Below are 26,158 nucleotides of genomic sequence, written 5' to 3' on the forward strand. Positions count from 1 at the left end.
CACACACACACACACACACACACACACACACACACACAGTATTTTCATGCTCTTCACTTCCTATTACCATCGCCATCCCCCTTTCTGTTTTCCCTCCTCCGGATTCCTCCTATGTTCCCCTTTTACATGTATGTCTCATTATCATCATTATCATCATCATCATTATTATTATTATTATCATCATCATCATCATCATCATCACTTCAGGTCTAGATTTTCATTTGTGCAAAATCATGTGATATTTGGCTTTTTGAGCTTGGTTTATTTCACTCAGCAAGATGATTTCTAGTTCTATCCATTTTCCTGTAAATGTCATAATTTCATTGTTCTTTATAACTGAATAGTAAATACATCTCTCTATCTATTAGCCATCTATATCACATTTTCCTTATTCATTAAGTAGTTGCTGGGAACCTGGTTGATTCTACAATTTGTTTATTTTGAATAGTGCTGCAATAAAACACAGGTGACCAGGGCTTACTTTGTATGTCAATTTATACTCTTTCCAATATATGTCCATGAGTGTCATAGCAGGGTCAAAAGGAAGGTATATTTTTGTGCTTTTTAATGAATCTCTATATTAATTCCATAGTAGTGGCAGTAGCTTCCATTCCTGCCAAAAGTGTAGGAGTGTTCCTTTTTCCTCATATTCTTACCAACACATTTTTGTTCTTTATTATCTTGGTGAGTACCATTTTGATCATGGTGAGATGGAATCTCAGTGTAGTTTTCACTTGCATTTTTTTTATGGTGAAGGGAGTTGCTGACATTGAACATTTCTCCAAGTATCTTAAAGCCATTTTTACTTCTTTTAAAAACTATTCCTTTATTACCCAAATTATCTGTTATTTTGGTGTTTTTATTTTTTTGAAAAAGCTATTATTCTAAAATACATTAGTATACTATTTTTCACAATCATAAAATTATTTACTCAAAATGTTTCCTCCATTCTTTATAAAATAAAGTAATAATATCAAGCCAAGGAAATAGAGGAAATCAACTTATAATGTGATTGGGGATTAAAAACAGTGTGAAATGTACACTTACCAGTTCCACAAAAGCAAGTCCTCCATAGCTGTGAGCAACAAAAAATACATTCTCAGCTGCAGACTGGGCTATGAAATGGTCCCAAACATAGATTGCATGTTCTTCAGGAGAACCATTTTCCTAAAAAAAATTATATATGACATACTATATCTAATTATTATCATAACAACCAACAGTTAAATTATATATTAACTTTATACAATAAGATTGTTAGAATGAAGTCAAAGCAATATTGATACAAAGAACTATACTGAGACATTGAGAATAAATTAGTATTAAAACTATTAGCAAATTACTGCTAGGCTTAATTTCTACCATAATCACCTGAAATAAATTATTTAAAATGAACATTTTTTAAACACAAATAATCTAGATATAACTGAGATTGTAAAAATACTTATGCTCAAGGTGCTCATGGTGGCTCATGCTTATAATCTTATCTACTTAGAAGGCTGAGATCTGAAAATTGGAACCAGGCTGGGGAAACAAATCTGCAAGACTCTTATTTCCAAATAAGTATCAAAAAGCTGGAAATGAGATATGTCTCAAACATAGAGGGCCAGTGAGTCCCTGACTTCAAGTCCCAGTACTAGAGGTTGAAAAAAGCAATCTACTCCCTGATATTTATCACATGTATACGATATATATCACATATATGATATATACCATATACACAAATTATATGGTACATATAAGATATATATGGTATCTATCTGTAAATATAGATATCTTATCTATAGATATATTATCTATCTATAAACATAGATAGATCAGATACATCTCCCAGGGGTTTTTATATTTCTCCTAACATGCTAAATCTTAATACATATTAAATTCAGAAAGTTTTATGATAATTTTATTGTTCTTTGTGTGCGTGTGTGTGTTTATGTGTATGTGTGAGAAAGAGAGACAGAGAGATAGAGAGAGAGGGGTGAGAGAGTGTGTCTGTGTTCTGGGGACTTGAACTCAGAACACAGAACTCTTGGCTTCAAGAAGTTGATGATCTAACAATTAATTAACATAAAGATCCTTCAGTGTAGATTACTACATGTACAAAAAGCATGTACAAGATACTGAAAAAGAACATTATCTATCCTTGAGGATGATACTACTTCTGAGAGGAGGTGATACCTCCTTTAATATTGAAGACAAATAAGAATTGTAGAGATGAAGGTAGAGGGTGAAATGAGAGCAGATTCGAGGATCATTTTCAATCTAAGGAAACAGAACATAGGCAAGAAAAGTATGACCATGTTCACTGCAGCACTATTCATGAGAACCAAAAAGGTATGAATCAGTCCAGATGTCACTGGATGGACAAATGGATCAAGAAAATTAGTACATATACAAAAGGAAATTTCACTCATCCATTAGATAGAATGATATTGTGCCATTTGTAAAGAAATGGAAAGACCTGGAAAAACATTATGTTAAGTGAAGTCAGGCTCAGAGAGGCAAAACATGTACATTTCCCTTATATGTGGAAAATAGATTTAGCTTATAAACCTATAGGTAGATACATTGGATGGTATGTAAGTGTATGAAAATGAATTGGCTGAATTACTGTAGATTCAAGAAAACTCAAATAGTGTAATTCCTTAGAAAGGCAAAGTTTGGCAAAATAAAACAGTAGGAAGCGGGTACTCAAAAGGAGTGGGTTGGGTCAAAAATAAAGTGGTAAATTAATGAAGAGAGGGAGAATGCGGTCAATAATGTGCATATGACTATATAAAATGATGCTTTTCAAAATGAATTCCAAAAAAAATGCCCACAAAGAAAGAAAAAAGAACTGCAACAAGTACACACAAAAAATACAAAAAAACTAAACCAAAACAAAAAACTCTTGTTCCATGAATTCCAAAAAAACAAAAACCCAAAAAACAAAACACAGGAAAGAAAGAAAGAAAAAAGAAAGAACTGCAACAAGTACACACAAAAAATACAAAAAAAACAAACCAAACCAAAAAACACTCTTGTTCCATGAATTCCAAAAAAACAAAAACCCAAAAAACAAAGGAAAGAAGAAAGAAAAAAGAAAGAACTGCAACAAGTACACACACACACACACACACACACACACACACACACACACATACACACACACACAAAACCCACTCTTGTTCCTTGGAATTCATTAACTAAAGTTTCAAGTCTCATGCAAAACTGTACATCATTTTACTAGCCCCCAACAGTCTCTGTCTCTCTTTCTCTCTCTTACCCACCCACCCACACACAAGCTTAAAAATATTTAAAAGGCTGGGCACCAGTAGGTCCTGCCTGTAATCCTAGCTACTCAGGAAGCTGAGATCTGAGGATCAAGGTTTCAAGCCAGCCCAGGCAGGAAAGTCCTTTAAATTCTTATCTCCAATTAATCACAGAAAAAGCTGGAAGTGGTGGTGTAGTTCAAATGGTAGAGTGCTAACCTTGAGCAAAAGGAGCTTAGGGACAGTGACCAGGCCGAGTTCAAGCCTGGGACTCATTAAAAAAATCAAAAGAAGGAAGCAAAATTACTTAAAAGCAACTGTGCTGCCTATAAATGGTTTGATTATTAGTGTTTTCTATCTTTACCTTCATTTAAATTTTCTAAACTGTCCAACATTTCTACAAAGTACATGTGTAAAATATAAACGTAAATAACAGTCCCAAAGTCAGAAATACTACTTTGCAGTAATGCATAGTTTCTTAGTATCCAACAAAGGTCATTATACATTCTTAGCTAAACAATTCCAGTATCTGGTGTGAGTCAACTGCACATTTACTAGCAACAAGTGAAAATAATTATTTCAAATAGGTCTAAGAGTAAGAAGTTACATTTGAGAGCTTGATGGCAAGAACACAAATAAAATGTACATGTATTAGAAAAGCCCATCTAGTACACTAGTCGGAGATTACTCATGTTGCCTCTAAGCAAGCTGAGGGCAGCACAGTATGCATAGCAGCATAATTATCAGCAGCACTGGTCCTCAATCATCTAAAGAAGGTAATTTGTACTATGTGAACTCCACTTTTGAGAGACTAGTAACAGAAATTAAGAAATAGTTCCTATTCAAAATATTATATTAAAAATAAGATATGGAGATAAGCATTAGACACATATAAAAAATTGGTTTCTCTTATGGCTACTTCTTAAGGCTTTTCAAATTAAGGCTTTTTGGGGGATGGGATATAGCTCAGTTGCAATGTTCTTGGTTTGATCGCCAGTACCAAAAAAGAAAAGACAAAAAAAAGAAAAAAGAAAAGTAAAAATTTAAGGTTTTTAGTATTTACAATGTTTAGAGGGACTTAACCCCACCCACCTTAGAATTTAATAAATTCTGCCAATGTTAGTAAACTTCCACAACAGTAAAAAGTAGAACATACAGTAGTTTTAATTATATGTAAAGAAGGTGATGCCATGAAGCAACTTAATGCCATTCCAATCTGCAGACCATAATATGTCCACAGGCATTACATATTTATGAGTCATAATCCAGATAGTATATTACCAATGGTGTATTTTGAGGCTAAAAAGATTTCAACAGGAAAGATTTTCTAATTCACTTCAATTACAGAAATGTAAACACACTAAATCTACTCTACCGGATTCCAGTTGAATTTCAAATTAGAATGCATTCTGTATTATTTTAGAAAATGCAAATATATGAAGTGTATGAAAAGAAGAGTGAACTTATTAATTAGACTTTGCTGGTGGGAGAATGTGTAGGGTATTTCTATTGTGGAATTCTGTAGTATGCAGAGAACAGGTTGAATTTTGTGTACACTTACCTTCATTAATCGTTAAATGCTAAACAGAAGTGATGCAGAAACCAAAGCCTTATCGGCTACACCAGATTCTACTACCTAGGCACTGCAAGGTCTGCATTTATGATGGACTACCTGAGCTGATAACACATGGAATTATCTAAACAACATTTGCATATTTGTGTAATTATTTTCTAAGGTTAATTAGCTCCTGTAATGCATTTCGCCCTTTGAGACTACTTACAGTGACAGGTTCACATATTTTCTGAACCACTGCCAAATTTGACAGATTTTTTTTCAGCTAACCTGTTGCTAAAAGTTACAAAAATAAGTTATAATATACATTAATTTATTTAGAAAAATTACACTGAATTTTATAGTGTCTAATATTAAAGTTAAAATATTAAAGTGATTTTTACTTCACATACATTTTATTTACATTGTTAAGCATATCTATTATTAAAATTTCAATATATAAAATAATATGTTACATTTTGACTTTAAACCATCAAATATCTGATACTAATTTCAATTATGTCACATGATACATAAATATGCACATATATGTACACACACACAGATGTACATACACACTCCACACACTACCGGCTGACCTTAACACTGTCCTTGATTTCTCATTTCTCCTTGAGATAGCAATGACAGAAGAAGCAATAATACAAAATAAATGCTTGTTTAATGACAAAATTTACAAATGAGATTATTTCTTCTAAAAAGCTGAGATTTTACAAAAGAAAAAGTATGGTTAAATACAAATCTGAATGCAAAGCAGATCCTTAAGTCATATGAATTTATAAGGATGGAAAAAATGCATTATCTAATTATTTAATTTAACTTATCCTCTAGAATATTTCTAGGCACACAAAACTCTCTTAACTTTTGCTCCTATTACCTTAACTCTACTTTTACCATTTGCTTCCAGGACACCACCCACTTGAGCTGGCTGAATGCTTTTTGTCATTTATTCTTTACAACGATTTTATGATAGATATTTTACATATACCAGTTTTTGGAGATTGCTGTGCAAAAGGTATACAACTTGCTAGAGTTTGTAAGCTGGTCTGTCTTATAATGACTGAATTTCTTTAGTACATTATCTGATCTTTAAGAACATATGTGTTAAAGTGATGTTAACAAATGGCTGTAAATGTTGAGATGATATGAAACTTTCACATTTTTATCTGTTCAATTTTGTTGCTTTTTTCACTGTATTTGATGTTGGTGCCCTGTCTCTTGTACAGACACTTCTCCAATTTGGGGAGGGGAAGAGAAAAAACAAAATGCTTAAATAAGGGGACAAGTTGACCCATTGTAACAATCAGATGTACAAAACACTATATTTCAGTTTTTCTTTGCTATGGAAGGTTTTTATTTGACCTTCTGTTATGAAGGAGAGTTTAGCTGGGTACAATATTCTTGGTTAATAGTTGTTTGTCTTTAGGGCATGGCATACATCATTCCAGGCTTTTCTTTATTTAATTGTTTCTGCTGAGAAATCTGAAGTCATTAAGATTAGCCTCCCTTTATAGGTGATAGATCTTTTCTCCTTGACAGCTTTAAGGATCCTTTCCTTGGTCTGAATTGATCCTGTGTGGATTATAATGGGACAGTGGGATGTCCTCTTCTGGTCTGGTCTATTTGGGGTCCTAAAAGCTTCTTGTATCTGAATAGGCATATCTTTTTGCATGTTTGGGAAGTTTACTGCTAGGATCCTGTTAAATAAATTTCCTAGACCATTTACTTCTGCCCCTAGGTGCTCTTATACACCCATTATCCTCAGATTAGGCCTTCTGATGGTGTCTTCCAGGTGTTGGATCGATCTATCATATTTCTTGGACTTGTCTTGGATGGTTGTATGTTCTTTCTCTATAATATCTAGGCTGTCTTCTATCCCTGAGATTCGATCTTCTGCATGGTCTAACCTACTGTCAAGACTTTCTACTTTGTTTTTATTTCCTTTCATTCTAATTGGTCAGTTTTAATGGCTTCAAATTCATTTCAGGGATGCAAAGCTGGTTCAATATACACAAATCAACTAATATAATTCATCACATCAACAACAGCAAGGATAAGAACTACATGGTTATCTCAATAGATGCAGAAAAAGCATTTGACAAGATCCAACGCTCTGGAAAAATTAGGAATCCATGGAACATTTCTCAATATAATAAAGGCTGTGTATGACAAACCTACAGCCAGCATTATACTCAATGGTGAAAAACTAAAGCCATTTCCTCTTAACTCAGGAACAAGACAAGGATGCCCACTCTCGCCACTCCTTTTCAATCTAGTATTAGAATGCCTAGCTGCAGCAATAAGACAAGATTCAAACAGAAAGGGAATCCAAATAGGGAAAGATGAAGTAAAACTCTCCCTCTTTGCAGATGACATGATCTTGTATTTAAAAAATCCACAGACTACACTCCCAAATTTTTCAAGCTGATTCAAAACTTTGGCAAGGTAGCAGGGTATAAAATTAACCCTCAAAAATCAATGGCTTTCCTCTATGCCAACAATGAAAAAAGTACAGCTGAAATCAGGAAAGCAACTCCATTCGTAATAGCCCCACAAAAAATAAAATACTTCGGAATTAACCGAAGAAGTGAAGGACCTCTATGATGAAAACTTTAAAAACCTGAAAAAGGAAATCAAAACAAAACTTAGAAAGTGGGAAAACCTCCCATGCTCCTGGAATGGAAGAATCAACATAGTGAAAATGGCAATACTTCCCAAGGCTATCTACAAATTCAATGCCATACCTATCAATATTCCAACTTCATTCTTCAAGGAAATAGAAGAGGCAATCCAAAAATTCAATAAACAATAGAACAATAAAAGACCCCGAATAGCAAAAATTATCCTTAACAGAAAGAACAGTGTTGGAGGAATATCAATACCAAATTTCAAACTCTACTACAAAGCTATAGTAATCAAAACAGCTTGGTATTGGCATAAGAACAGACCTCAGGACCAATGGAGTAGAGTTGAAAACCCAGAAATGAACCCACAGACGTATAGCCACCTAATCTTTGATAATGGAGCTAAAAAATAGAATGGAAGACATACAGCCTCTTCAGTAAACGGTGCTGGTAAAATTGATTAATCACTTGTAGGAAACTAAAGCTACATCCTTATATATCACCCTGCACTAGAGTCAACTCCAAATGGATCAAAGACCTCGAAGTCAAAGCAGACACCCTGAACACATTATAGGATGGAATAGGAGAAACACTAGGTCTCCTTGGCACAGGCCAAAATTATCTTAATAGAGACCCAGAAACACAACAAATCAAAGAAAGGTTGGACAAATGGGATTGCATGAAGTTGCAAAGCTTCTGCATGGCAAAGGACATAGCTAGCAAGATCAATAGAAACCCCATGGATTGGGAGATCTTCACTAGCCTACAACGGACAAGGGTCTCATATCTAAAACATACCTGGAACTCAAAAAATTAAATCCCCCAACAACAAATTCTCAAACAACTGCCCAATAAATAAGTGGGCTAAAGACTTAAAGAGATACTTCTCTGAAGAGGAAATAAGAATGAACAATAGACACATGAAGAAATGCTCAACTTCTCTAGCCATAAAAGAAATGCAAAGCAAAACAACATTGAGATACCATCTCACCCCAGTTGGAATGGCTAGAACAACAACAAATGCTGGAGGGGATGTGACCAGCAGGAACCCTACTGCATTGTTGGTAGAAGTGTAAATTTGTTCACTTTGGAAAGTAGTATGGAGGTTCCTCAAAAGAATCCACACAGAGCTCCCCTATAACCCAGCAATCCGCTTTTGGGCATTTACCAAAATGATCACAAACAAGACCATACTGACGCTACCAGCACAACTATGTTTACTGCAGCATTATTTACCGTAATTAAGGTGTGGAATCAACCCAGATGCCCCTCAGTAGATGAATGGATCAAGAAAATGTGGTATATATACACAATGGAATTCTATGCCTCCATCAGAAAGAATGACATTGCCCCATTTGTTAGGAAATGGAAAGACTTGGAAAATTTTATATTAAGCAAAGTAAGCCAGGTGCAAAGAAACATAGGTCCCATGGTTTCCTTTATTTACAATAACTAGTATATATCTGAGACAAGCACAAAAGATCAGATAAGATGATGTTAAGCGAAATGAACCCCAAAACAAGAACACAATTGGTTTTTTTCTTTCTTGCTGTTGCTTCTAACGTATTTATAAGGTACCACGTGATTTCTTTGTTGCTTTGTATGTCCCTCCCCCATGGTATAACCCCTGTTTCTACTGTATTTGATGTTGGTATAATTTGGGGGGGTGGAAGGGAAAAAACAAATTGTTTAACTAGGGATACAGGTTGACCCATTGCAACAATGAAATATATAAGACGCTATGTGGAAAAACAAACTTTACAATTTAGATGGGGGTGGGGAGTGAAGGAGGGGGGAGGGAAGGTGTGTAGTTGTGGAGGTGGGAAGGAAGGGATGGAAAAACAAAGGAGGAGGCAACCATGATTGATAAGAAATGTACTCATTACCTTGCTCATGTGATTGTAACCCCTCTGTACAGTATTTTCACAATAAAAAACGTTAAACAAAACCCCACTCTGTTGAAAACTTAATTTACAACTTCAGCGTTGGGGGGGGCAATTGTTGAGGTGGGAGGGAAGGGATAGTAGGGGGAAAACAAAGGAAGAGGCAACAATGCTCAATAGGAAATGTACTCATTACCTTGCTCATGTAACTGTAACTCCACTGTACAGCGTTTTTACAATAAAAAAGTATAAAAATTTAATCTGACAAGAAGTTAATGTTAAAAACAAGAGAAATAACTATGGCCTATCATTTACAGATATGATACCAAATACATTGGATTTGCGGCTATATTGACACTGCAAAAGAGGTGTCATCTAGAATAGAAAGCAGATACAGTTGATTTGTTTTCTTTTCCCTTTCCTTTCTTTCTCTCTCTCTCTCTCTGCCTCTCTCTCTCTCTCTCTCTTTGTTGGTCATGGGGCTTGAACTCTAGGCCTGCTCCCTCTCCCTGAGCTCTTAGCTCAAGGCTAGCACTCTAGCACTTGAGCCACTACACCACTTCCAGCCATTTCTGTTTATGTGTTACTGAGGAATTTAACCCAGGGCCTCATGCATTCTAGGCAAGCACTCTACCACTGAGCCACCTTCCCAATTTCTTTTCTCTTTCTTGTCTATATATATATTTTTGGTTCCAGTAATGGTGCTTGAACTCAGTTCTTCACACTCATATGGCTTTCTTGCTCAAAGTTGAACCATGCAGCAGTCCAGGTTTTGCTAATTAATTGGAGGTGGATTCTCACAGGTTTTTCTGTCCAAGCTAGCTTTACGTCATGATCTTCTAGGTCTCAGCTTTCTTAATAACCAGGATTAGAGCTATAAGCTAGCTAAACTGGTATGACTTTAATTCCAAAACTTGGTTTTATTGTGACTCTTAGGTATTTTTTTTTTAAACTGGTGGTCCTGGGAATTAAGCACAGGACTTTCCTTGAATATATCAGATTAATGGCTCTAACATTGAGCTAGATCCCCAGTCTATCTCTTTAGCACTTCTAATAATCAGTAATGATTCACATTAATTAAATTTAGGCATTCTCTTTTTATTGCAATCTATAATGCAAGCATAATGTTACTTGAAAGCATGAATCTAAATCCTTACAAACATTAAATTATTTGATCTTAGCAGCTGGTACTATATTTACCCCTTATTCAAATGAACAGACAATGATTAGGAAACTTACTGCAGAAAATTGTTAGTGTATATCACAGATAAAATTCAAACCCAGGCAGTCTGACTTCATTATTGTACTTCCCCCCCCTCTCCACACCCCAGTTCTGGATCTTGAACTCAGGGCCTGGTTGCTATCCCTGAGACTCATTGTACTCAAGGCTAGCAGTCTACTTGAGCCACAGAGACACTTCTGCATTTTTCTGAGTGGTTTATTGGACTTAAGAGTCTCATGAACTTTTCTGCCTGGGCTGGCTTTGAGCTGTGATCCTCAGATCTCAGCCTCCTGAGTAGGTAGGATTATAGGCATGAGCCACTGGCGCCCAGCTTTATTACTGAATATCTTAATTTCATTCTATTGTCTTGAATATTAAAATTCATTTGGCACACTTCTCTAACTAGGAATAACCACTGCTGCTAGACTTTATAGCAATGAACTAGAATGAAAAGGCACAAGAATGTTGTATATGTAGGCACCATAAACTGTGGGCCAGGAAGACATGAAACAAACAGATTACTGTTGTGAAATGATATTCTGACAGTTCAGAGTGCCCTTCTCTTGAAGGGCATCTGTTATCTTATAAGGGAGAAACTGAGTATAACTTTAAACTGTTGCTATTTTTCTGCCAGTTATTCATCTACAACACACAATAAGGCTAAATGAAAGATGCTAGATATAAACAACAGCATATAGCATTATTCAATTGACAGGAAATTCTAAAAAAGCAGGCACTATAATGTTAGAATGCAAATTGGTGGTCAGCAGAGTCAGAACAGGAAAGAGGGGCTGGCTGGAAAGGGTTACATGAGAAAAATTTTGGATAGTGAAAAAAATGGATAATGAAAACATCATGACTGGTGCTGGTTACCTTATGGTATATGCTTATCAAACATATCCAACTGTTTGTGTAAAATTAATGCAACTTAATATAATAAAAATGATGGTCTGATAGCTAACTGCTTGCTTTTGTAATATGTTACTGGAATAAAGGTACATACAGTTGCTACATATTATCTATCTCCACCTTATAACAGTCAAGTTGAATCTTTGAGACCAAGTCAGTACACCCTGCAGGCATAAATTAGTTACTGTCACTTCTTTTAAGAAAATGTTTGTCAACCCTGCTCTACATGCTTCTGATCTCAGTTCCAGTTTAGAATGGCAGATTAAACATCCACGTCCGAATACATTATCACTCCCAGCTCTATAAACACTATTGTAAAAGATTTCTTTTAACAAAGTCATAAATCCACAAGGATTAAGAAAACAGAAAAAAACATGGAACATTTTGGAAGACAGATATTAGACAGACAAATAAGCTTAATCTCAAACTGGCAGTGGGAAGGCTAAAAATCAGCTCCAAATTCAGAATCTTCCAGAGCATAGGGATAAGATTCCAGGTACTCTAGGAATTGGAGGAGAGGCAATACAAGCTAAAATAAGGTGAAGAATTACTTAGCCATAGTGTAAGGACTTCAATTTAAGCCTCAGAACCAGCATGCCTGCACACACACACACACACACACACACACACACACACACACACACACGCAGTTATTTTCCACCCTTCTATTAAAAAAGCACTTGGCTAATATTTTCCCACATTCTGATAGGAAACACTTTGAAATGGAGAGATTCCATCAGTTACAGAATTTAAAAGAGGGGGGGTTGACTCTGTGTGTGTGTGTGTGTGTGTGTGTGTGTGTGTGTGGGTGGGTGGATGTGTCTGCACTGTTAGAGCTTGAGCCTAGGCTTTTGCACCTGCACACACTCTATCACTGTACCTATGCATGTTGGTCCCACCTATGCATACTGAAATGCAAAATGTGAGTGGCTGCATTTTATCTCCCCAGTTTTCATTTCTTTTAAACTTCGACACTGCAGTAGAAAGTCAGACCTTTGGTCTTTAGGCAAAATTTCTTTGTGAAACAAAACCAGCTAAATAAAAGTTCTAAAGATACAGACAGATGACAGTAAGCATGGATAAGCGTTCCCAACAAATACCCATTCTGAAATTCAAACAGTAAGCCTCATCCCTATTTTTAAGAGATTCCAACCATTTTTATACAATACTGGTAAGTATGAATAGATATATTACCAGACATAAGGAAATACTATAAATAAAAGACACAGAGACTGGAACAATGATTTAAGATTTCCAAGACCATTAGCTGCCAGATTTAAAGACTCACCAAATACCAATATAAAGAATGAAACGGGGGGAGGAGGGGGGGACTGGGGGGGAGGCTGGGAAGGGATGTGAAGGGTAAACAAAGGAGGAGGCTGCAATGCTTGATAAGAAATGTACTCATTATCTTGCCCATGTAATTGTAACCCCTCTGTACAGTATGTACACACAAAAAAAGAATGAAACCAGATCAATATAAAAGAATATTGCTGTAAAGTTTAGAATAGAAAAACAGGAATATTCTGGATATCACAAAAAGAAAAAATGAATGACAGTATAATTTTAGAATTTTCAATAGCAATAGAAGAAGCAAGATGATGATAACTGTTATCAAGGTTCAAAAGGAAAATAATTTTCAATGTACAATTCTATACCCAGCTGAAACATCATCATATTTATAGTTAAGATAAATATACAAAGTCAAAAATATCATATTGCAAAGAAAGAACTTGGAGTAAGAAATTAGCCAAAAATAAATAAACTACAGGAACAAGGAGAAATGACACAAGAGAATGGCCAAAAGAACTTTCAGAAGAATAGAGGAAGATACAAGGACTACAGCTACACACTCGAGTTAGTAGGGCAACTATACTAAGTGATAGTAGTATGTCAAAAGGCTGAGGGCTGATACATCAGGGTTTTCATTATCTCAAGACACAATGATATACTAGGTCTGATCAGGGTTTGATCTTGCATTTGGTTGTTCTTAATGATACAATGGCATTGTTCTCTCCTATTCACACTCTGTTGCTCTGATGTATCAGCTCAGGGGACTTAAAATTCATAGCAATGTTGTTTTTACCAATTAGACCATGGGGAGCCTAGATAGGAAATACAGGGCAGTACAATTCTTCTTGCTGTATTTTTACTGATCTTCCTTTCTTGGTGTTCCACTTATGGAAAGCCATGTTTTTCACGATACTGTTGTCTACTGACTTCCCTATACAGATCCTCTTGTAAATGCTCAGGGAAGTTTATGGCATCACGATCCAGAGCATCTACCTGGGTTATCTTCTACTGGAAGTTTTCATCTCATAGCAGCAACATTTTCTTTTTCTTTCACAACTATGTCTGCTGCTATACCATATTTCAAAGTAAACAATAAAGTAAACAATAAATCATTATTTAGAAAAGGTTCAAGGGATTAGAATGTAGGCATGTTTAGAGGTCACTGTTCTGCCTACAACTACCTAACAAGAACCTTGGGATATAGTGTTAAAACTTAGCTAGGTTTAGAAAGCTTGGAAAGAGTACATTTCTTGTCCAACACTATTACCCCTCCCTCATTTTATATCACCATTTACAATAAAATAAAACAATTTAAAAAAGCACTGGAAAGAGTGATGACCTATATTATATAAAGATGTTTGTATCTTGTATTACCACCCACTAGAAAAGATCCACCACAACAGATGTAATAAACAACCAAGAAGTCAGAACGTTTTTAGTTCATATCAGTTACACTGTCACTGGCTCTGTGAGTGTAGGAAGAATCAATGCATGAACAGAGAAGCTACAGAAGGCAAGGAGGGAGGCTATCCAAAGGCTCACAGCCTGCATGCCTTCACTCAACTGGTCTAGCTACTGCCACTGAATGACAGCTATAATAGAATGGGAGGTAAAAGAGACATCTCTGGAACAGTTTGTATGTGTGTGTGTGTGTGTGTGTGTGTGTGTGTGTGTGTGCGTGCGTGCACACGCGTGTGTTAGGAAAGAGGTAAGAAGATTGTATGATATATAAATATACAATTAATATCATGAAACACACTGGAAATATACCTATCATTGCATATATTTCAATCTAGAATATTTTCTGGACAAAATAGTATAGTCAGAAGCTAAATATGAATCTATCTAAAGCTGTAATTTTAAATAGAAAAACACCTTTCATGTTTCTCCTTGTTCATCAAGAAAAGGTGAAATATATTCTGTATGCTCTATCTAAAACACCCATTTTACAGAAATATGGGGAATGAAAAAGTGGATGAAATCTTTTGGAAGCCAAGGCTGTGAAAAGCTGAAGCATGTGTGTCGTCAAGGAAAATTTTGGCAGGTATCAGTGGATGAGACATAAACTTTTCTGATTTGGTATCCTCGTTTGATAAATGTTAACCAAATAAATTGTCCATAATTGCTCTGTGTGAAAAAAAAGGAGAGTTAAACATTTCACAAGAATTAGTAAGTATAAAACTATGGGAGGATAATTACAATTGCTAGACAACACATACTCGCATACACATACATGACTTAAAAAATCTGTGCAGTGTCATTTAATGTGCTTTTAACTTTAAGTGGTTAATTTACCCCTTAGAAGCCCAGATTCTACATTTCTAATAGGAGGTTAACCTGGATGTCAAAGCCACGGCCTCTCACATGCTAAGTAAGGGTCTATCTACCACCTAGCTCCATTGCCAATTCTGTATTCTCTAGATAAAATAAAGAAAACTTCATAACAAAGATTGAACCAGAGTTGCAAAAGTACATAGCGGGCTGGATATATGCAAATACGAGGCTGACTAACAGCATAGAATAGATACTTGGCATCTGTAGGCATCTATCACAAATATTTTTTATATACTTGTAATGAGTATTTACTGTGACAAACACCTCCAAAATGAATTTAACAAATCTGTGATATTAGTTTAGACATCTGATAATTTCTTTATGTGTTGTAGCAAAGCTAAACTCTTTCAGAGTTTGACAATTTGAATCTAAGTAGTATTTTATCCTTCAAAAATGAAGACAATGTAGCAGTTACCAAAGTCATTTATTAGAAGTTTATTCTGTTTTAAGTAGCAAAATCTGGGTTCTGAATTTTAGTTATCAATTGATGTTTTTAAAATCATAGCTAATATGGATTTGAATTGGAAATAATTTTATTTCAGTAGGTTAAGTTTCCAGGAATAAGACAACTAAGGTAAAAAGCTGATGTAGTTTTAATTTTTTTTTTTTTTGTGGGTTTTGGGGCTTGAACTCTGGGCTTGGGTACTATCCCTGCGCTCTTCAGCTCAAGGCGAGTGTTCTACCACTTGAGCCACAGCACCACTTCCGGTTTTCTAGTGGTTAACTGGAGATAAGAGTCATGGACTTTCCTGCCCAGACTGGCTTTGAACTGTGATCCTCAGATATCAGCCTCCTCAATAGCTAGGATTACAGGCATGAGCAACAAGTGCTCCCGGCTTGTAGTTTTAATTTTTGTAGATAGTATTAGGTGGCTTTCTCATATCTCCACCATAATGAGAGAAATTTTTACTTATATCCAGTGTTGTTATAGCTTCTTCAATTTTTATTTATGAATTAACATTGTCAATTAATGGTTTCAAATAACAGTAACTTGATTTGTAAAGTGAGGAAAAAATAACAAACTTGGTGAAACACTGCATAATTTAAAATACAAAAATTTTAATACAAATTAAGGTCAAGGACCATGTATTATTATTACTTGTAACCTTTATTAGGTAATTACTATTCATTATTAACATAACTTTTATTAGATGATTACTATTACCTATATTCTGATAAAGAACTATACATGTACTAATTCATTGAAATTTCAACAATTATAGTATGAACTAGCACATTTCTCATTGTGTGGATGAGGTGCAGGAATGTTGAGTAGCTTGCTCAAGAACACTTAGTTGTAGCTTACCTATCCTATAGATATGATGCAGTTCAGGAATAGATATGAATGGAGAACCTCTATTTCATCTCCTGTGATAGCTAACTTGTTAATCTTCTTACCTTATTCTCCTCTATGCACGTCTTGTAAATCTACAAACATAGTATGTAAACCTCAACTAGCACTTAACTGCTGTGTGTAGAAATGTGATTTAAAATAGCCTAAGGACGTTAATAAAAGTAACAATGCTAGACAAGAAATGTACTCATTTACAAACTGATGTAACTATATTCCCTCTGTGTAGTATCTTTACAATAAAATAAAAATTTAAAAAAAGAATCACAGGAAATTTTTTAACTTATCAGAACTAAAAATAATACCCCAAATTAAAAAAAGAAATGGACAGTATACTCAATAAACAAATTCTAGAAACTTTATGCTGTTTCTATTTTACAATTAAATACCTTCTTTATACTATATATTATATATTATTTATTTATTTATTAGTATTTTATTGTTATTTATTATATATATGAGTTTTAAATTCACAAATAAGATTCTGAAGACTGGAAATAAGTCATATAATAAAGTATTATGAAACCTCACATTATTAATATAAGACTATTTTAAGCTGAAAAGATGAAGAATAAAATTTTCATTTTAGCAAACTAGACAGTTTCAATTTTAGGATAAGAAACAAAAGTCTTCAAAAAATTCTCATAGGCTATAAAGAATATCAGAAGTAGACTATCACAAAATGACCTTGCTGACACCTAACTCACCTAACAGTATTTGGAAGTGTATTGTTTTAAATCAATAACTAATTAACAAAGTACAAAAGAAGTTGCACTGTTTCCTTAGCTCCTTGTTAAAAATGGCTTTTGGCAGCACATGGGCAGAAAGGTCACTTTTATGACATCTCCAGGAGCCTTTCAACACCCTGACTCTGTCAGATTAAATTACTTTTAGCAATTAATTGTCCTAAGTTAAAACAGAAGCACATTTGTTACAGCAGGCTGTCATAATGACATGGTGAGTAGTTGTTTTGATATGAATTTCTTCCACTGACCTTGTATCATATCTTAATTTTTGTGGTTGACCTAACTGGAAGATTGGGAGCACATCTTAGCTCAATAAAACAAAACAAAATAAAAACAAAAAAAACAAAGATCAAACCTTGGGAGTTTCAGATAAGATACCAAAGAATAATTGAAAAAATGTCCACAGATACTTTAAAAGCAAGGTTTATGCAAATAAGAAATTTATAACTAGCAGAAGAGGTCAAAACCTATGTACATATGACCATATAAGCTGATGCTAAGTGAAATGAACCCCAAGATAAGGACACAAGAGATTTTATCTTTCTTGCTGTTCTTTTTAATGTACTTATAATGTACTATGTGATTATTTTTTTTTGTTTCTTTGTATGTTCTTCCCCCATGGTATAACCCCTATTATCACTATATTTCATTCTGGTATCCTGCATCCTTTTTTTTTTTAGTTTATCTTTTTTTTTTATTGTGAAAATACTGTACAGAGGGGTTACAATTACATAGGCAAGATAATGAGTACATTTCTTATCAAGCATTGTAGCCTCCTCCTTTGTTTCCCCTTCCCATCCCATCCTCCTCCTGCCCCCCGCCACCCAACCCTCCTCTCCCCTCCCACCAAAGTTGTAAAGCTCAGTTTCGACATAACAACTTGTACATCTCATTGTTGCAATGGGTCCACCTGTACCCCTATTTAAATGATTTTTTTCCCCTTCCTCTCCACAAATTATAACAACAGCAAATACAGTGAAAGCAGGGGTTATACTGTGGGAGAGGAACATACAAAGCAACAAAGAAATCATCTTATAAATGTGTTAGAAACAATTGCATGAAAGAAAAAAAATTGAATACATATCTCTGCATGGCAAAGGACATAGCTAGCAAGATCTTCTCCCACAAATTGGAAGAAGATCTTCACTAGCCATACAACAGACAAGGATCTCATATCTAAAATATATCTGGAACTCAAAAAATTAAATCCCCAACAACAAATCTTCAAAGAAACAACTGCCCAATAAATAAGTGGGCTAAAGACTTACAGAGAAACTTCTCTGAAGAGGAAAGAAGGATGGCCAATAGACACATGAAGAAATGCTCAACCTCCCTAGCCATAAAAGAAATGCAAATCAAAACAACATTGAGATACCACCTCACCCCAGTTAGAATGGCTAAAATCAAGAACTCTAATAACAACAGATGCTGGAGGGGATGTGGACAGAAGGGAATCTTACTTCATTGTTGGTGAGTGTAAACTTGTTCAACCACTTTGGAAAGTAGTATGGAGGTTACTCAAAAGACTCCACATAGAGCTCCCCTATGACCCAGCAATCCCACTTTTGGGCATTTACCCAAATGTTCACAAACAAGACCATACTAAAGCTACCAGCACGACTATGTTTACTGCAGCATTATTTACCATAGCTAAGATGTGGAACCAACCCAGATGCCCCTCAGTAGATGAATGGATCAAGAAAATGTGGTATATATACACAATGGAATTCTATGCCTCCATCAGAAAGAATGACATTGCCCCATTTGTGAGGAAATGGAAAGACTTGGAAAAATTATATTAAGTGAAGTAAGCCAGGCCCAAAGAAACATAGGTCCCATGGTTTCCCTGCATCATGCTATATACATTTTTCTAATTTGGGGAGGGGAAGGGAAATACCAAAATGCTGAAATAAGGATACAGGATGACCCATGTAACAACGAGATGTACAAGACACTATGTTGAAAATGAACTTTACAACTTTGGGGGAGGAAAGAGGGGGGAGGGAGAACTTGGGAAGGTGGGGAGGAAAAGGATGGTAGGGGAAAACCAAAGGAGGGTGTAACAATGCTCGATAGGAAATGGACTCATTACCTTGCTCATATAACTATAATCCCTCTATACAGTATCATTACCATAAAATATATATTAAAAATGGGCAATTTTCATCTACTATAGAAATGTGAGTATATGGAATTAAGAGATAAATTTGATTTCAAGTGGCAAAAAGAAATTTATAACTAGGATATTGAATTTAATAGAAAATTGTTTTTAATAAAAACATTTAGAATAACAAAATGTTCATTTTGAGTTTGCCAGTTCCATAATGAGTTATTGGATCATTATTACATAGCAGCAATGTTAAAGCCTAGAAACAATATAGTACCTTTTCTTCCTTATCTTTTTGAGCTACCTTTTTTGAGCTATCTTAATTTTTACCTCTTATTTCACCAAATGTAACTATTAAATGTAACTATTAAATAATTTTAAAATATAAATTTCAGGTAGAATATAAATAATCACAAATGTTATATCTTGTATTTGATGGGATATACACTGCTTGAACTTATATAGCTTTGTCAAACTAGTTCTCAATACTAATTTTTAGCACATCTATACTTGAATTGAGGTGCAAAACCCCATCTAACTGAAGAACAGAATCCTTTGGTGAGTCCAGTAATAAGTCAGAGTATACGCTTTACAATATAGCATATGTAAATCTTTGTCCCAAGGGAAAAATATTTTTAGATGATTTTTTCTTCCTATTTCTATAAATCTGGAACATTCCTCCACTGTCTCAAAATTTATGAGAACTTCATAGAGGTTAAAATAGAGATTAAAAACTAGGTTAGTTCAAAAGAACAAGGAAAATGAAAAGCATGAGATTTTTAAGAAATATCCTAAATTTACAAAAAACATATATAACAACGGCTCTCATTTTCTAGTGCATACTCTATTTGATATTTAAATGCCCAATATGTTCTAATTCATTTAATCCTCATGATGCTATGGACAGTCATTACTATTATCTCCTTTTCACAGATAAGGCCCCTGATTCCTGAGGTGGTTAGTCATTAGATTTAATATCACAAGCAATGAGTCTCTTTGATTTTAGAGCCCATGATCTTATATTTATCATTCAGTAATTTTCTCTAGATGTTCCCATGTGTATGTTTATGTGGACTGTGTGTATATAAACATACATAATATACACATAGTATATACCTAAGACTAATAGCTTCCTAGTTGTAAAAATAGAATTTGGGCCTAACACATGGGTATAACTAGAAAACTAACCTTCATTTCTTCCAATTGAGGGTATATACTGGGAAAAGGTCAAAGCTATTGACCAATGATGTATATCTAGAAAGGAGGAAGATGTACAAATACAGTTTCCTTTGCAGTCAGGAAGGACCACAGGACACTAGGAAAAACATAGGTAGTGAGGAAAGCAATACATCTGTGTTTGTGCTGAGGATAGATATCTTTTCAACTATATGGTAGGATTTTTACTCTGATCAATTAGTATTAACAGAGTAAGTCCTATGCATACTTGAGGGCCAGAAAAGCTTTCTCCTCCACTTTCATAAACTTGCTAAGCCCTCTACTCAGTGTCTTTACTATCTACACTATCTACATTAAAGAAACTTAAAGGAATTTATATGGGAGTCACCTTCCAACCTGTAACTTTAGCTACTACAAGCTTGCTATATAACAGAATGAGCAATAATAATATCAATATACATTTAATATTTAGGGTCATGGTTAACAATTTCAATATTTACACTAACTTATATAAATCATACTTAGTATGATTTCCCTAAAATCAATGTTGTAAAGGTAATTATATACTAGTAAGAGTATTTATATTAAATAATTTTAATCTCAGCCAGGTGCTGGTGACTCATTCCTATAATCCTAGCTATTCAGAAAGCTGAGATCTGAAGGTCACAGTTCAAAGCCAGCCCAGGCAAAAAAAGTCAAGTCTCTTATCTCCACTAAACAACCAAAAAAAAAAAAAAAAGCCCTAAGTGGAGCTGTGGCTCAAATGGTAGAGTGCTAGCCTTAAGTACAAAAACTTAGGGACAACACCCAGGCCAAAGAGTTCAAGCACCAAGATTGAGAAAAAAAATTTCTGTAATAGATACAAGAAAAATTTCTAAATATTACATAGTACACAGTCATTGTATTTCAGTTAAATATTAGTAATTCTATATTCTTTTTTTTTGGAGGGGGGGCGGGCTGAACTCTGGGCCTGGGTGCTGTCTCTCAGCTCTTCAGCTCAAGGCTAGTGTTCTACCACTTGAGCCACAGCGCTGCTTCCAGCTTTTTCTGCTTGTTTGGTGCTTAGGCCCAGGGCTTCACGCATGCAAGGCAAGCACTCTACAACTGAGCCACCTTCCCAGCCCAGGAATTCTATATTCTTTTTTTTTTTTTGGTCAGTCATGGGGCTTGAACTCTGGGCTGGGGTGCTGTCCCTCAGCTAGCTCTTTAGCTCAAGGCTAGCAGTCTACCACTTGAGTCACAGTGCTACTTCTGGCTTTTTCTACTTATGTGGTGCTGAGGTATTGAACCCAGGGCCTCATGCATGCAAGGGAAGCACTCTAACATTGAGCCACCTTCCCAGCTCAAATTCTATATTCTTAAGAAAGTTTTTGACCCAGGGACAGTGCCCAGTCCCAGACTACAAGCATTGACACCTGCAAAAAGGCAAAGGATACCAGTTAAGGATATTTATATTTCATACATTGCTGTGAAAGAATTCAATTGACTGATGCAATGTAACCTGGTATTCTTTTTACTTCAATAAAATTAGTGGGAACACTTAGTTCATTAAATTTGAAAAAAGACAAAAGAACACTGAATGTTCAATAAAAGGATTTCATTATTTTATGCATTCATAATTCAGAAATTTTGGCCTCAACTTTTGGTATTCCTACCCAATTCAGAAAGGAGCAACAGAGGGAAGAGATATAAAATGATTTATCTGTTTTTTTCATTGGTTATTGTAGTATATTTCATAGTTGAAATTTCTATTCTCATGAAGGTATGAACATCAGCATATATTACAGGTATTTCCTAAATCTTTAAAGTTACTACAAACACCTCATTTTTCTCCATATTGCTATTATTTATTATATCAAAACAACCAAAGCAAAGTCACCCAAAAGAAAAGGGCACACAGGGTAAAACTGGAGGAAATCAGACACTAGAAAATTTCCTAATAGTGGAGTAATATAGGATGTGCTTAATTCCCCTAGCAATGAACAGTGACAACACCATGCACTGTTTGCAGGCTTATTAGAGACTTGTGTCATAGGCATTCGGTAACATTAAGAAGATTCTAGACTTAAAAAGAGATATAGGTATTCAGCCTGGACTACATTCCAGAGAAACAGGCTAGGTTCAGTTAGGCACTTTTATCAGTAAAGTGGCAGAACCCTTCTGAAATCCACATTTCAGATGGCAGCTAAGGCTAGTTCTCTAGGCAGGCATTTCTAAGAAAAGCCACCTCAGGACCCTTCAATATATGTCTTGATTCTCATGTCAATCCAAAGGTCCTGAGAAGTCTCTTATATCCCCCCGCTCAAACTTTCATTTAATCAATCAGCATATCCTGACTATTGATGCCCTAACATTGTGTTTTGAAAAGGAAACCCTACTTCTAGAACCTATCATCTATTTCAATTGCCTAGGAAATAAAAGTAAGCATTTATACATTGGGAGCGTAGAGCATAAAAACACTGTGAGGACTGACATGTTAAGAGACAAGTGAGAATTGGCATATTAAGAGACAAGATACTTGTATTTTCCTGCTTGCAAGTCCAAAATAATTATTTTAAAAGGAACACTGTAAAGAATTAAAAATTCCATAACACACTATTATGTTAAAAAAGGCAGAAATGAAGGAACGGTAAGTGAAAAATAGAAGAACAATAAGGATTGTTATTGGTGTTGGTGGCAGTATAACAGAACTAAAATTGTAACATTAACTGGTGTGTGGGGCAAGAAGAGAATAAAAGAATAAAATGGAACAAAGCTGAAATTACAATGAATGGATGGACATGAGTGAGTGAAAGTGAGGTAAAAATTTCATGTTTTGTCATTTAAAGTGTGTCTTTAACTGTTTACCTTCTAGATACTTACTCCCCTTTACCAAGAAAGAGAGATTCAAATTCAAGAGTTTCTGGGTTACAAGAGATACATCAAATTTAAAGCTGTTTCACACTAAACTTCCGGAAGAGTTAAGGAAATCAGGAATCCCAAGACAATAGATTTGTTTATTATATCAGCATCCCATAGATAGACCAGCTTGTGGCCTGGAATCTCTAGAAAGTTAGGAGGGAGCTGGAGGGGCGGTACACTCATAGTAGTTGGGATTCCTGGGTCAGACTGGCTAGTTCTGCTATGGGGAATCTTCCAACCACTGGAATGATACTGATGCATTAACTCTTGAGAATCAAGATAGTTCTCAACAACAAGCAAGGCCTTGCCATTAGCCCAGGGGCCTCTTAGAATCTCAACTAATACCTGAGCAATGATGGTGCAGGGAATGACAGTAAATCTTGAGCCTACCACTGCTTCACTGACTTGAAAACCATGTGGACAGAGAGAACGGCCTGTGAACTGAAAGGGGCTTGGGAGAGTTGGAGGATACCATGGGTCAAGTGGAAAGTAAAAATAGAGTATGGGAGGTTAGGAATCCAAGGATCATGTCAGAAACTTAAGTAGAATTTAAAAAGGAGGGGAATGTGGGATAGATGAGTGAGATTGATTGGAATATACTGTAAACATATGTAGAAATGTAATAAAAATTTCCCCCTATATATCCAATGCAAGCTACTAAAAATAAAAAAAGGGAGAAGAGAGAGAGAGAGAAAAGAAAGTTTTAAATCTATTTTCTTGTACTCAGCTCAGAATTTTACAGGACATTGAGTGCTCACTCTGACACTGTGTGGAATACCTGTAGAAATCAACTGCCAAAGAAGCTACAGAAAATATTCCAACACATGGAGACTGAACTATACACTTTTGAGTGATGAATAGGTACTGAAGAAAATAAAATGGAAAGCTTAAAAAAATTCAAGAATCTAATGAAAATAAAAAACAAAAAACTTACCAGAATCTAAGATTCAATAAAAGCAATGTTAGAAGAAATGTTTTTAGCTACGAATTAGCTACATTTAAAAACCAGAGAGATTTAAAAAACCTTACCAAATAAAATATGAAGCTCCTAGAAAATTAAAAAAAAAAGTCAACCCACCAAAATTAGTGGGTTTAAAGAAATAATAAAGATTATGGCAAAAATTAATGAAATGGGTACAAAAACTGATACAAAAATCAATGAAGTTAGTTCTCCCCCCCAAAAAAAATAAAATCGATCAAACTTCACTGAAACAAAGTAAAATTGGGAAAGTACCCAAGTTAATAATATTAGAAGCTGATTGTACTGGCATGCTTCCGTCTTCCCAGGTATGTGGGAGGTGAAGACCAGGAAGACTGTAAAAGCTTGTGAGAATTCATTTCAACAGAAAAAGCTTGGTACAGTAATACATACCAGGCATTCCAGCTATGGTAGGAGCCGTAAATAGGAAGATCATAGTCTAGGATGGTCAAGGCAAAGACAACCTGTATCTCAAAAATGACCAGAGCAAAATGGTGTGGAGGCATGGCTCAAGTGGGACATCATTTTATATGTAAGACTGACTGAGGGGGGCTGGGAAGGTGGCTCAGTGGTAGAGTGCTTGCCCTGCATGCATGAGGCCTTGGGTTCGATTCCCCAGCACCACATAAGAAAAAAGCCGGAAGTGGCGCTGTGGCTCAAGTGGTAGAGCGCTAGCCTTGAGCTGAAGAGCTGAGGGACAGCGCCCAGGTCCAGAGTTCAGGCCCCACAACCGGACCCCCCCCCAAAAAAAAGACTGACTGAGGGAACAGAAGACACTGTACTCATTACCTGATGCATGTAATTGTAATCCCTCTGTATATCACCTTTATAACAAAAATAAAGTGAATTAATTAAAAAAGACTAATGCAATGATTCAGGTTTGAGCATCTAAAAGATATTTTCTGGAAAACAAAGTAAGTATGAAAGTCAAGGGAAACAATTAACAGCATTTGTTCCCAATGATAAAACCTGAGGATACATGCTGAAGTTAGAAATCTGGTAATAAAATGTGAGAGATAAATAAATAAATAAATGTTTCCAAATGACCAGTGTCTACTATAACTAATCATTAATGGATACAAGAGCCATGAAAAGTACAACATATATCAATGGATTTTCATTAGCGTATGAAAAGTATTTTAGAATTTTATTTTATTTTATTAATTGTTGGTGTATTATCAAAAGGAAGCATCCATAACTATGAGAAAGACCTATCAAAATAGTCCTTCCTTTTATAACTGCATATCTGTTGGAGGCTGAATTTGATATTCATGAAGAGTATAACACACCACAAGAGAGTAAAGAGATTTCCCCAAAAGAGCTCATTTCATACTGTCTTATCCTTTATTTCTCATAAAATATATTGCTTATATAATGGTCAGGCATAGTGGCTGGAGCCTATAATCCAACCTACTTGAAAGGCAAAGATTAAGAAACTGTGATATGAGGCCTGTTGGGGCAAAAACAAAACAAAAAGAGATTCCATCAGGACCAATGGCTGGGTGTGGTGGCCTGAGCCTATCATAAGGAGCACAATAATTCATTTATTATGAAAACTATATAACAGATAATGATTATTCCTACCTTACAGGAACAAACTGAAACAACAAAGGAAGGCAACTTGTCTGAAGTCTTAGCAGGTAAACAGTATCCTTTTTTTCTTGGACAATTGTGGGGGGCCTGGACATTCTCTCCGAGCCTCTTTCTGCTGAGGGATAGTACTCTACCACTCCAGCCACAGGTCCACTTCCAGTTTTTGAGTGGTTAGTTGGAAGTAAGTTTCTTGTGGGAACTTTTCTACCTGGGCTAACT

The 26,158-nt window shown here is 35.3% G+C and overlaps 1 protein-coding gene across 8 annotated transcripts in view; it reads right to left on the minus strand.

Moving 5' to 3' along the window:
- Fam172a (family with sequence similarity 172, member A) overlaps positions 1-26,158 on the minus strand; it is a 333,594-nt gene that overhangs the window by 119,130 nt on the left and 188,306 nt on the right. For all 8 annotated transcript variants that reach the window (XM_013022091.1, XM_013022088.1, XM_013022086.1 and 5 more), the window contains one exon: positions 1,048-1,167. In XM_013022091.1, the coding sequence (XP_012877545.1) occupies positions 1,048-1,167 (120 nt within the window). The remainder of the gene's footprint in view (positions 1-1,047; positions 1,168-26,158) is intronic.

Source organism: Dipodomys ordii, unplaced genomic scaffold (genome assembly GCF_000151885.1).
Source record: "Dipodomys ordii isolate 6190 unplaced genomic scaffold, Dord_2.0 Scaffold59, whole genome shotgun sequence".
Lineage (NCBI taxonomy): Eukaryota > Metazoa > Chordata > Mammalia > Rodentia > Heteromyidae > Dipodomys > Dipodomys ordii.